The 12,781-nt window shown below is 42.6% G+C and overlaps 1 protein-coding gene across 3 annotated transcripts in view; it reads right to left on the reverse strand.

Annotated features, from left to right (window-relative positions):
- LOC126997883 (nuclear pore complex protein Nup214-like) overlaps positions 1-12,781 on the reverse strand; it is a 109,533-nt gene that overhangs the window by 41,790 nt on the left and 54,962 nt on the right. For all 3 annotated transcript variants that reach the window (XM_050859101.1, XM_050859102.1, XM_050859100.1), the window contains exons 12-13: positions 10,285-10,446; positions 7,795-7,959 (exon numbers count right to left, since the gene is read on the reverse strand). In XM_050859101.1, coding sequence (XP_050715058.1) covers positions 7,795-7,959; positions 10,285-10,446 — 327 coding nt within the window. The remainder of the gene's footprint in view (positions 1-7,794; positions 7,960-10,284; positions 10,447-12,781) is intronic.

Genomic DNA, 12,781 nt, shown 5'->3' on the forward strand with positions numbered 1-12,781 from the left:
AAAATGGCTGCTATCCAAATTAAGACGGTGCAGTAAGTCCATAACCCAAAGTCTTCCCTCACATGTAAGAACACTTTTTATGGGTTTTGGGGCATGGGGAAGCCATTACAGTTGGTATTTTGGGAAGTGAAGGTCATACAAAACATTCATATTCAAGGTCATTTCTGTATATCCCAAAATATATACAAATCTGAGTCCAAAACATGCTAAGTATTAACTTGACATTTTTCTCATTTCTGCTATTAAAGTGAATGAAAAAGACACATGATCATATGTATATGTTCTATATAAAATTCTATTTGAATTTAGCCCCTAAGCTCAAATGTGACAAATTAATACATGGTATCTGCAATAAAAATAATAAAAAAACTTGTATCCAGTGGACATCCATTTGAGTACCAATACTAGTACAGGCTACCTAGTTCACTTAAACAAAAAATAAGATTTAGCATCAACATCTGCTTGTAAACTTCAATTAGTAGTAGTCAAGTACAATTTTCTTTATCCTTTCACTCACAGTACTGGATCTCATGATCATGTTTACCCAGTAGATGCATCTTTGTCATCACTGTTCAGGCAACCACCCTCACACTTGCAGAGTGTCGTACATCGAAGTCAAGCACTACTGCATTTGCAGTTTCCTCTGCAGGCTTTAGTGCACCTACAGTGGGACAGAAGAGCACACACTTTACTGGCATCAGCGAGAGTTGTCCAGAAAGGGAGCCATTGGTCCCTGTGCATGTCATATTCCCATCCCCATTTATCAAAAGCAGGGAGTGTCTGATGGCATGCAGCTGACTGCTTCCACACAAAACTTGCCTGTAACAGTGACCTCTTGATGTGCTGAAAGAGGGCAGCTTGGGTGGTATGCTGTCCAGTGATCGACTGCCACTAGAAAACAGATGGTGCCTGGCTATGTTTACATATGTTTGTCCAGATGTTTTCTTGTACATGAGCACAACAAACCTCTCAATGTGTGTCATGTCAGGAGATACTAGACTGAAGGACTCGGGGTCTTCAGTCAATCTGATCATGGTTTCAGTCCATGCAGTCCATGCTGATTTTTTTCCCCAAATCCAAGGAACTGAGATGTAGTGTCACAGCCTGTTACTGCATGGAACAGAGGTAGAGCCAGTGACTTTGATGGACCAAGAGGTGCTTGAATGCCGTGCATTGGAATGTCTCGGTAATATTTGTCACTACAGGTAACTCTCGATTTACGCAAGTTTGGTTTACGCGTTTTTTAAATAACATGAGGTCCAAAATCCAAATAAATGTTTAATTTACACATTTTTTTCACTTATACGCGATATTTTATGGAGTGGCCACTACAATACCCTCTCGAGTTTTGCGCTTGCTTCATTCCGAAGGTATGACGCTAAACTAGAGGATCGCGAAACTCAAGGTATTGAAATCCATGTAAAAGCGCTTATTGGTTCCGACTCGTGGAAAATAATAACTTTTTCCGACTTTACTCCCTTGTTATCACAACTTTTTTCAACTTTACTCCCTTGTTATCTCAAAATACGTACCTTGTTAATAGGCAGCAAATGGGAAGTAAGAACAGATCGTTTTCAAGCCGCAGTTGAAGGCGGCTGCCTTACAATTGGCTGGCAGTTATGAATACACGCTTGTGATCCACGTGGTGTCGTCTGCTAAAGAAAGGGCGTTCGCTCGCGGTCACCAGCCGTGGGACAGTTGAACAAACCTATATTTTTCTGGTACTTTTCTGTGTGTTATGAAATAATCTGCTAACTCTTTCTGTTAAAAATCATGAAATCACTAACATCATGATTGACTTTTCAATGCCTATTGAACGTAAACCGCTGCCGCCGCCGCAAAATAGCTCGCAGAGAGGTTCAACTTGTTTACTGTTTCCATATTTCCCTCACAGATCACAAAGATCACAAGCGGACAGACTAGAACAAAAACAGGCAAATTAATACTTTTAATGCTGTGTATTCCCACAGCACGCATGTGTGGTGGACAGCAGAATGACTAATTTCATCAGGGAGATATTTCTCGGCCAGTGTAGTGGACCTTCTTCTTCTTTTTTTGACCTGTAATGCTTTGTATCGCTTCTTAGGTCCTCCTTCTCCACACTTTTATACTTCACAACATGCACTTAAGGCCACTTTCACAGTCATTTTGTTAGTTTTGATCGTTAGCAATGGTGGTGGTCGCCGCTATAGTATTTCCACGTGAAACTGGCCGATGGGGTAGTGGCGGCTGTGGGGTTAGCCGCCACTACCCCATCGGCCAGTTTCACGTGGAAATACTAAGCGGCGATCGCCGCCATTGGTAACGATCAAAACAAACAAAGTGACTGTGAAAGTGGCCCTTAGTTACTTAACAGTGCGCACTTATACACTTCACCCTGAGCTTAGGTGTTTTTCTGTCCTTTTCTTTCCCTGATTTTGCTTTTCTATGCCCTTTTGCTATTTTTTCACTATTACTTTTCACTGTCGCTGCCATGCATTACAGGTCAAAAGAAGAAGGAGAAGAAGAAAAGGAAAACAACACCAGATCTACAATTTTCATAGATTGATAAAAAGATTTTTGGACTGTGGTTCCCCAGCACGGGGTGTTCTCTTATCTTGTTAATCAATTAGTACGCAAAGCAGCTCTGCCAGTCCATTGTACGAGTCTCTTGGTGGGCCATCTTCCACTGCTCCTCACTCCTCAGCCACTGCCGTCGTCTGTTTGTTTACATGCAGCCGTGAGGGACCCACGTACCCACACTCGTACTCACAACCATTTTCCATTCATAAGGACAACCAACAAATCGCTCCCGGTTGGGCATACGGGAAACTGCGGTTGCCCATAGCCCCAGTGGTTGGACACCGCCTTTTAAGGCAGTACGCATGACGCCGATGGTAGGTAGACGTGACCCGTACATTTCAAAGCAACCCGAAACTTGTGGCGGTAGTGTGCAGAAGTTGGGATGGTAAGAATTTAGGACTAAGCCCTAAACTCGAGAGGGTACTGTAGATGTCTCACGCAACTGGACTCACATGGCGCCGCGGCCACACAGCTGAGCTGAGTTCTTCCCGCACGCCACTTAAACAACAATACAGTACCCGTGCTGCCACGTTACTCAACAATAGGGGTGGGCAGGTACCGGTACCAGTAACGGTACTAACGGTACCAGCTGTACGGTACAGTAATGGTACCAGACTCCTCGGTACCGTTACCAGACTGCTCGGTACCGGTACCAATACTAGCCAGTCGCTCATGGTGTCCCTCATTTCTTCCTCCCACGAGTGAGGCTGAGACTGAGTGCCTGAGTGGATATCTCGGTGATATGGATATTCTCTCTCTCTCTCTCTCAACTGAATGAAGTGAATATTTATTTTTCGATAGAAACCTACCTCTTGTTTGATTTACATTGTTTTTGATTTATGCGACCTCTTCAAGGACACAATACTCGCGTAAATCAAGAGTTACCTGTACCAAGACCAATCCAGAGCTCTGTAAGGTCTAGCTGTTGCAAGAAAGCAATGGCAAGAACGACTATGTCACTGTCAACAGTGCGGATGAATGCTTTCTTATGTCCTTAAGATGATGCGTGTGCAAGATGCAGAATGATCGGTGTATCTGCCTCTGTGTGGTTGCATGGTTGGAGCCCCGATGTATCAAATGCTTTATTGGAGAACACAGTTTCTACTTCAGTGCTGAGGAGTAGTTTTCCATTCATGTCAGTCTTGATCAGCTGTTTACTGATAAACATGAACAGTTCCTTGTTGTTTTCTGTATTCTTCAAATATGACTGCCAGTTTTGTTTAGGAATGGGTGTGGTACCATCACTATATGGACCAAGTCGAGTATGCGGTCCTGAACCACGTCACTGCTGTGGGTGACTTCAGACTGTTTTCAGGATAGGTATCCCACACGGCATCGACGCGCGTGTCATCTGTGTTTTAATGAAAGGTAAAAGAACCGGGTAGGACATGAAGTAATGGGTTTAAACTGGATAAATTCAGATTCAACAGGGACACAGGCAAAAATTGGTTTACTAACAGGGTGGTGGATGAGTGGAATAGGCTTAGCAGTCATGTGGTGAGTGCCAATACAATTGTCACATTCAAAAATAGACTAGATAAATTCATGGACAGCAATATTAGGTGGGATTAGATACACGGGAGCTTAGGGTCAAAGGAGCTGGCTCTACAGAATGGACATCAACTTGCTAGAATCAGTTCAGAGGAGGATGACCAAGATGATTCAGGGGCTGAGAAACCTCCCATATCAAAATAGGATGAAACATCTAAACTTACATTCACTAGAGAGACGAAGAGTGCGGGGAGATCTGATAGAAGTATTCAAATGGGTCAAAGCGATATAAGTAAAGTACTGAGAATTAGCCAACAGGATAGAACTCGCAGAAATGGATTTAAATTAGAAAAGTATAGATTTAGGAGAGATATAGGCAAGCATTGGTTTAGTAATAGGGTGGTGGGGGAATGGAATAGACTCAGCAATCACATAGTTAGTGCAGGGACGATAGCTTGTTTTAAGAGTAGACTGGATAGCTACATGGACGAGGACGACAAGTGGCAGTGAGGTGTGGGTGCAGTAAGGTGACGGGGTACTGGAGCGTGCCTAGTACCGCCGGTATAACGAGGATCAAGCCTCTACCTGTAACTACACCTCACCCATCGTGAGTAGTGGGGGGGATTCTGGAGCTGCCCTGTGTAGGCCACCCGGCCTCTTGCAGTTTCCCTATGTTCTTATGTTCTTATATGTAGAGATACATATTCAGCAAACGTTGGTGCTCTACTTGGACGCACAATGTGAATGATGGCGGACATGTCATATAACTGAACTGTGACTTGTTTAGCAGGAGTGGCAGATCCAGTTGGTGCATTGACACATGCAAGAATGTCTGCATTATTTCCAACTCTGAGTAAATTTCGGTTGGAGAGAGAAGTGGGCTCTCGTTGATTTTCGTATCTGAAAAATTCTGTCATATCCGCATACAGGAATTGCTGTGTAATGAGCACTGTGTTTTGCTTCTGTACCCCCATTTTGCTGCTCTTCTTGTGAGGGTCTGGCAGATTGATGAATGTGTTTACACTGTTTCTTTTTATAGTGTCTGAAATAGGAAGTGTTCCTTTGTTCAGGCTAGTCTTTACATACTCCTCATGAAGGGCTTGGCCATCTTCCTGTATCTGTGACAGTGATGCTGCTACTTCATTCACCATAACATGGTGTGTGACAAGGGCTTCAAACTCTTGATTTTTGGCCAGGAAGGAGTTACCCATTTCAGACACCACCTTTGTGAATGACTTAGACATCCTTCAGAAACCTGGACTGTAGCCCAGGAGCTGTTTCCTGGTGACCAGTTGGTCCTTCTGTTGTTGATATACAGTAAAACCTCACCATTTGCGCCCTTGCCATTTGCGGCCATAGTCCCACCATTTGTCTTGCCATTTGCCATTTTACTATGACTGGTTGTTAGTTTATTGTCCAATGTCAGCCTAGATGGCAGCCATCTAAGATTCGTCCATAATGGCCGTCACAGGGAGAGCCCATGTTGGCTCCCGCAAAACAAAAGAATGCTTACGGTCATATCTACCTCTGGTAAAAAAATGGTACTTTTGGGACAGTGAACAATCGGGGTAATTTTTTGTATTAAGCTCCCTGACTATTACATAGGCTTAACCTGACAACAATGAGTTGGGTGGTGCCCAATAATAACCCCCCTCTGAGGGGGTAATATTTTGTCTTATAATACATATATGCATCATAGTATGTATTATAAAAGAAAAAAAAGGATACCAGGTGCCCAAAGCCACTCAGAGGATGAACAACTGCGAGGACACCTTACCCTGGAGGTGACCTGAGATGACCTGAAAGAACCCTCTGAGAGACCTGACCACTTTGAGCATGATAAGCAGAAAAAGATAAAGTACGAGACAGAATTATATTTCTCTAGGAACCATCTTTGTGCTGTAGATTGTCACCTAAACATAAATATGCGTTTTTCCCGAAATAAATATTTTGACGTAAATTATCACATATCTCGACTTGTATTGTGACGATTTCCAAGTTTCTTGCTGCATAACAACCAGGATGCAATTGGCTATAAAACTGCATATTGCCATTCTTTCATTCTGAAGCTCATAAGATCTTGGATTTTTTTTCGATCATTTTTCATAAAAAAAATTATCACTTAAATTGATTTTAATTTTGGGCACTTAGTATTTGTGATATATAAATGCCTATATGCAAGATTGCTCATTTGATTGTCTTTTTAACTCTAATATAAAGTATACTGTTATACTTTAGAAACTTTTCCAGTTATATAAAATAAAAAAATAAAAATAAATAAATAAAATAAAAAAAGTAATGGACCAATTTTCATGAAAATAACAACAATGATATGTCACACTGTTTTGTTAACTGTGCAGAAGATCAAAACATCGTTAGGGGTTGTGCGAGTTCGTGAGTGTTTGAATTTCCACCTTAACCCCTTCACTACGGCCAGGCCAAAACAGCGTCCCACGCCGTATCCAGGATCGCCACGCGCGCAAAATTTCAAATGTCGCTATTTAATATAACAAGTTTTCAGCCATAAACTCAACATAATCATCATGTATTATATATGAAAACATGCAGAATTAAATGGTGCACATAAAGAAACTTACAACGGCCGTGTCAAAACAGTGCCCCACCCTGTATCTGGGATCGCCGCGAGCGCCAAATTTCAAGTGTCACTATTTAATATAACAAGTTTTCAGCCATAAACTCAACATAATCATCATGTATTATATATGAAAGCATGCAGAATTAAATGGTGCACATAAAGAAACATAAATTAATTGATAATTTTGAGATGTAAGCATAAATATAGAGATAAAATAACTCATATATTGGCTAAAGCGAGCCAGGATGCAGTATGTGTGTCCTCGGATATGGTACGGGGCACGCAAGGATGCAGTATACGCGTCCTCGTGTTGAAAGGGTTAAATAATCTCCTGTTAAGGATTGTCATAAGCGTGTTTTCAGAACTGTCAGCCAATTGTAAGGCAGCTGCCTTCAACTGTGGCTTCAAAATGACCTCTCTCTCTCTCTCTCTCTCTCTCTCTTGCCATAGCCACAACGTTTGGAGGAAAACGTCCAGTGTGATACTACCTTTAAAGGTAGCGTGTGTGACACCAATGGTAAGTAGACATGACCCGTACGTGTCAAAGCAGCGCGAAACTCGGGGTGATAATGCGCGAAAGTTGGGATGGTAAGAATTTAGGGCTAACCGCGAAACTCGTGGATCGCGAAACTCTGACAGCGCGAAACTCGAGGGGGTACGGTATATTGTTCTTCCCGAGATGTGTAGCCTGCCTTTCCTGGTGCAAACTAGAAAAAACGGACTTTATTCCTGATACCTTTCTCCCGACACCTTAACTGACTGACCCTATGGCCTGTCTTCCTTTCACAGCCCTCTCATTTACTTCTTATTTTCTGTTCTTGCTCCCACACTTAGAGAAAACCATTCCGATGTTAAATTTCTTCCCCCTAAAAGCTTCCCTCATACCTTGCTACGCTCAGTCTACACACTATAGCACTGCAAAATCAATATCACTCAATCAATCAATGCAAAACCCATCAAATCCATCTTTTTTCTCTCAGAAGCCATTACTTGTAACATTTACACTTTCTCTTTCTCTTGCAGGTCTTTAAGGCTGAGTGAATGGCATATACATAAATATTTTCAAACAGATATAATATACTTCAGAGCACATGTAGTGGAATGAGACATTCAGAAAGCCAAACTGTACTAATGACATTACTCACTCGTCTTGATTTGTCTGTGAGGTTGCCAGGCCGCTGAGGGAGTGGAGGTGGAGGTCCTTGATGCGCTCACACAGTGAATCAACTCGACGCTCACACACCTTTCTGGCATAATGGCATTTCTTCAGCGCCTGGTACAAAGTTTCTGAGGCAGGCAACTCCTTTTTCCTGGAAATATTAGAATAGCATGAATGGCAATTTTATCAAAGCAGACTTTCAATCTATAAGTCTATGGAGTCGACTGCAGCTGTTCGTGGAAGATGTGTACTGAACTCTCTTGGGAATAAGGCAGATCCACATATAGACAAAACCTTGCCCAAAACCATGATGTTTACTGTTAGACAGAATTTCCCAAACTGGGCTCCACTACAGGGCCCCGGGGGTCTGCAACACTGTCTGGAGAAAGAAACTTTTATTCTTCAACTCTCCTAAAAAAATACATATACATTAAAGAAAAATTAGCACCAACTCCTTTCTCTTTCTCTCATCCCTGGTGTCAGTGGTATCGATATTTCAGCATTCATGCGTCCACAACAATGCACTTTACTTAAATCTTTTGATTCCCATACCTGTCAAGCTACTGTGGTTGTGGTGTCTTGCCATAAGATTTTGCGTTAGAGACCATAAGTTTGTGTATAAAAAACGTAAGACGTGACAGGTATGGTTCCGACGGACTCAAGCAGGGTGCACGAGGTACCCCCCCCCCCCCCCCCACACACACACTAACCGTAAAAGTAACCGTTATTCAGCACACTCACATGAATTTAACCCTTACATTACAGCGATCGTTTATATAAGTGCGCTGCCACACGCCCCACCCGTACGGGGATCGTATATATAATCATCACGCTCTATGCTCCCTACGTTTCAAATATACCGCCAGTTCTTGACTCAGAAGAATGGTTGAGGCATCTGGCATCCATACACACTCTCATTTGTCTTCAGCGCTTGGCCTACCGAGGGCCACAGATCATTTCCCACCTTTGTTCAGAACACATCTGGCATGTCACGTGACGCGTCAAGCAGTTCCTCCGCTCTGGGCGGGAGAGCGCGGGTGAATCAAGGTGACAGTGCCTCTGATGACTTCTATGTTGGTGACATTGACAGTGATACTAGTGATAGTGACTAGCTATCTGATTTCGGAGATATTAGTCAACGAATACACCGCCTGCCTCGCAGCCTCTCCCTCCTCCTGCCCCAAATTCTTCAAGACGGAGGCGTGGCCGTATTTCCTCATGATCTAGGATTACTGCATCAAGAGGGCGCTCCTCTCACTGGGTTGACAAGGAAAGCCTATTTCTCTCAGTTGCGTGTGTGTGTGTGTGTGTGTGTGTGTGTGTGTGTGTGTGTACGTACATAATGTGTTAGTGCAGATATACATATATTGTATGTCATAAAATGGAAAATTTTGACTCAGTCATGGAGAGAGAGAGAGAGAGAGAGAGAGAGAGAGAGAGAGAGAGAGAGAGAGAGAGAGAGAGAGGACATAAACAAGGGCGTCTTATCGCTTTTGCGAGAGAGAGAGAGAGAGAGAGAGAGAGAGAGAGAGAGAGAGAGAGAGAGAGAGAGAGAGAGAGAGAGAGAGAGAATGGGCGCATCACTAACTTTTTTGTCTTTTTTTGTACTCCAGCATCTTTACTTTTTATTTATCTTTATTCATCTTTTTTTGGGGGAAGGTGCTTTTGAATCTTCCAGTTAAGGATTGATTCAAAAGCTTTAGATAGACAGGAAAGTAAAGCTATAGGGCGGTAGTTTGAGGGACTGGAACGGTCAACCTTCTTAGGCACAGGCTGTACGAAGGCGTACTTCCAGCAGGAAAGTTGGAAAGTTTTGTTTGGTCGGCGCAAGATCTGTGGTTATATGCCAGAGAGACAGGAGGGGAAGGAATTATAGGAGGAGGGAACAGATCCCAGGAGACGGGACACAACCCCCGATTAATACCTGATACCCATTCACTGCTGGGTGGACAGGGGCGTAGGGTATCGGAAAAGCCGCCCAAATTTTTCCAATCCGCACGGGAATCAAAACTGGGCTCTCTCGGTTGTGAGACGAGTGTGCTAACCACTGCACCACGAAGCCCCTGCTTGCAGCAGGAAGGAAAGGTAGATGTTGACAGGCTGAGGCGAAAGAGTTTGACCAGGCAGGGTGTCAGCACAGAGGCACAGTTTTTAAGGACAATAGGAGGCACTCCATCAGGTCCATAAGCCTTCTGAGAGTTGAGGCCAGAGAGCGCATAGAAAACATCACTCTTAAGAGTCTTAACAACAGGCATAAAGGAGTCAGAGGGGGGATGAGTAGGAGGAATATGCCGAGAATTGTCCAGAGTGGAGTAGTTACAGAAAGTTTGAGTGAAGAGTTCAGCCTTGGAGACATATTGAAATGTCACAAGTACACTGAGCAGGACACTGGGATATAATAAACTGGCTACAGAAGAAGAAGAAAAAAAATGCCTTTATAGTAAATAAATTAAAAGATTACCCTGAAAACACCTACTTTTTTTTGTTTTGTTCATTTCTGTATGCAGCCCAGTCAAGGTGGAGCCGTGTGTCTATTTCAGACAGTTGACTCTGCAGGTACTGGTACCGTGAGCGAATCTCTTCCATTTGCTTGCGACTGTGTGGGTCCAGAGTCTGTGGCTGCAGGGCTTGGCAGTGACTGAAACAACAAACCAATGAGGAACAAGTGAACAGGGTGATGCTAGGCCATTGGAAACTTGGAAATGGACAAAAATTTACAAGACATTCATTGATTTCTTTTACAGTTAGTAAAGTTTGCACCTAAATAAACTCTTGGGGTAACAATGAATATTATCATCAAGGACTTCATATTCTCCACTGGTAGGGTGGAAAAACTCTAGGGAGAAAGGAAACAGAAACATCAAAAGGCAGGACAAAGACTACTTAGGGAAGATTGACACATCAACTCTGGCATATGACTGTCCAAAGTGAAAACCAAAGCTGGGCGTTATCGCGATACTTTATCGCTGATAACAAAATCGGGTTATCGGCCATCCGCTACTTATTTAAATATATATCGGTATCTTCGTTACTTTTGTAACCAAACCAGCGATAATCGCTACTTTTTTCCGCCTCAAAAAAAAAAAAAAAAAAAAAAAAAAAGTTGTCTCCCTACTGCGCATGCATGGCCCGGGCACCCGGTGAAGGACCAATTCTGGTAGGCCCCAGCAAATATTAAGGGTTTTAGATGTAAAGTATTGGGATTTGATAAGGATCTGAATACAAGTGAAACTTTAGTAATGACCTGATAGTGACTAGTGAGGAGGGCTACGAATGTTGGGTGAAAAATCTTCACCTGACACTCAGTGGTTCAAACCTGTTTATTATATATTTTTTTCCAAATGCCTGCCAAAATTGGGGGTTTTGCGTCTTTTAAACCGTCAAATACGGTATTTACCAACTTATACAGCGTGATCAGATCTCCTCTCTCCCTTCTTTGTTCCAGTGTCATCAAGTCCATCTCCTTCAATCTGTCTTCATACGTCATATTCTGGGACCATTTTAGTTGCAATTCTCTGTATCCTTTCCAGCTTTCTGATATCCTTCTTTTTATGAGGCGTCATACAACTGCAGCATATTCAAGCTTTGGTCTTATCATTGTTGTTATTATTTTCTTCATCATTTCTTTGTCCATAAAATGGAATGATACCCTTATATTTTGCATCATCCTGTAGGTTTCTCCAAACAGCTTGTTTATGTGCTTTTCTGGAGATAGTGTGTCTTGCATTGTTACTCCCAAATCTTTTTCTTCATGTACCACCTTTAAGTTTTCTTCTCCCATCCTGTATGTTTTCCTCGGTCTGTTTTTACCGTATTTTACGGCTTACAAGACGCACTTTTTTTCCTAAAAAATACCATGAAAAATACTTGTGCGTCTTCCAAGACGAATGTTGTATTGTGGCAGCAACGTCCAGGCTCAAGTGAGCTTGGACGGTCACCATACTGGCTCGACCAATAGGGACGTGGATTTGTATGTTGTCATTACATTATGAGGTTAACTTAAGTAACTATTTAATTCAGCCTTTTATATGATATAACCTCAGTACTTGTTACAAGTATTTCCAATACCATAAACCTTCCTGGAGCCAAGCCACAAGCCCAAACGTGACCCAAACGTCTGTTGTTTATTGTGCGGCTGGTAGCGGCGGGAGCCATTCCGCTCTTGATCTTGATGGTACAGGTGGCTTATTTCCATAGACCAGCAAGCCTTTGGATCAGCTGCGTTTGGATCTGCTGTGTTGATGTGTTGTCTCCTATGCACTTTTATGGCAATAAAACCACCCTTGGACAATGAAAGATGTATAGTATATTTACTAACCACCAACTAGTATGTCATCGCCATACGGACAAAATCGGACGAGTGATGAATGTAAACAAACCAACACCCTACGTGCCGCCATGTTTATGTCATGGACCCACTGTTTCAGTGTGTGTGTATTTACCAACGGTAGTTGAAATTGCCTAATTGTATATTTGTGGTCAGTGCTTCAGCAAACTTGTGGTGAGTGCTGAGACAAAAGATAGTTTTAAGAAAAGGTTACATAAATTCATGAATATGGTGAAGCTGTTCTTGTGTGAGAATGACAAAAAAAAAATTTTCTCAAAATTTATCTCCAATATTAGGGTGCGTCTTCCAAGATGCAGCGTCTTGTAAGCCGTAAAATACGGTACTTTTCCCCATGTCCATAACGTGGCACTTGTTTGCATTAAATTCCATCTCCCATAGTGAGTGTGTGTGAGTGTGCTTGTGTGTGTGTGTATAACCTCATTGTCCATCCTGTTCACTTTGATTGTAAAAGTGAGCCAGATAGATTATGAACAGAGCAAACATGATTAAAGAGTGATAATCTAAGAGGCACTGGCTGAGTGTCAGTGTGCGGGTGTGGTGAGCCCATGGACCTAGGTTCGAGTCCCACCGAAACATCTGATTTTTCAAACCATTGCTAAGTGCCGGAAGATTACCCGCATGCCGT

Source organism: Eriocheir sinensis, chromosome 13 (assembly GCF_024679095.1).
Source record: "Eriocheir sinensis breed Jianghai 21 chromosome 13, ASM2467909v1, whole genome shotgun sequence".
Classification (NCBI taxonomy): domain Eukaryota; kingdom Metazoa; phylum Arthropoda; class Malacostraca; order Decapoda; family Varunidae; genus Eriocheir; species Eriocheir sinensis.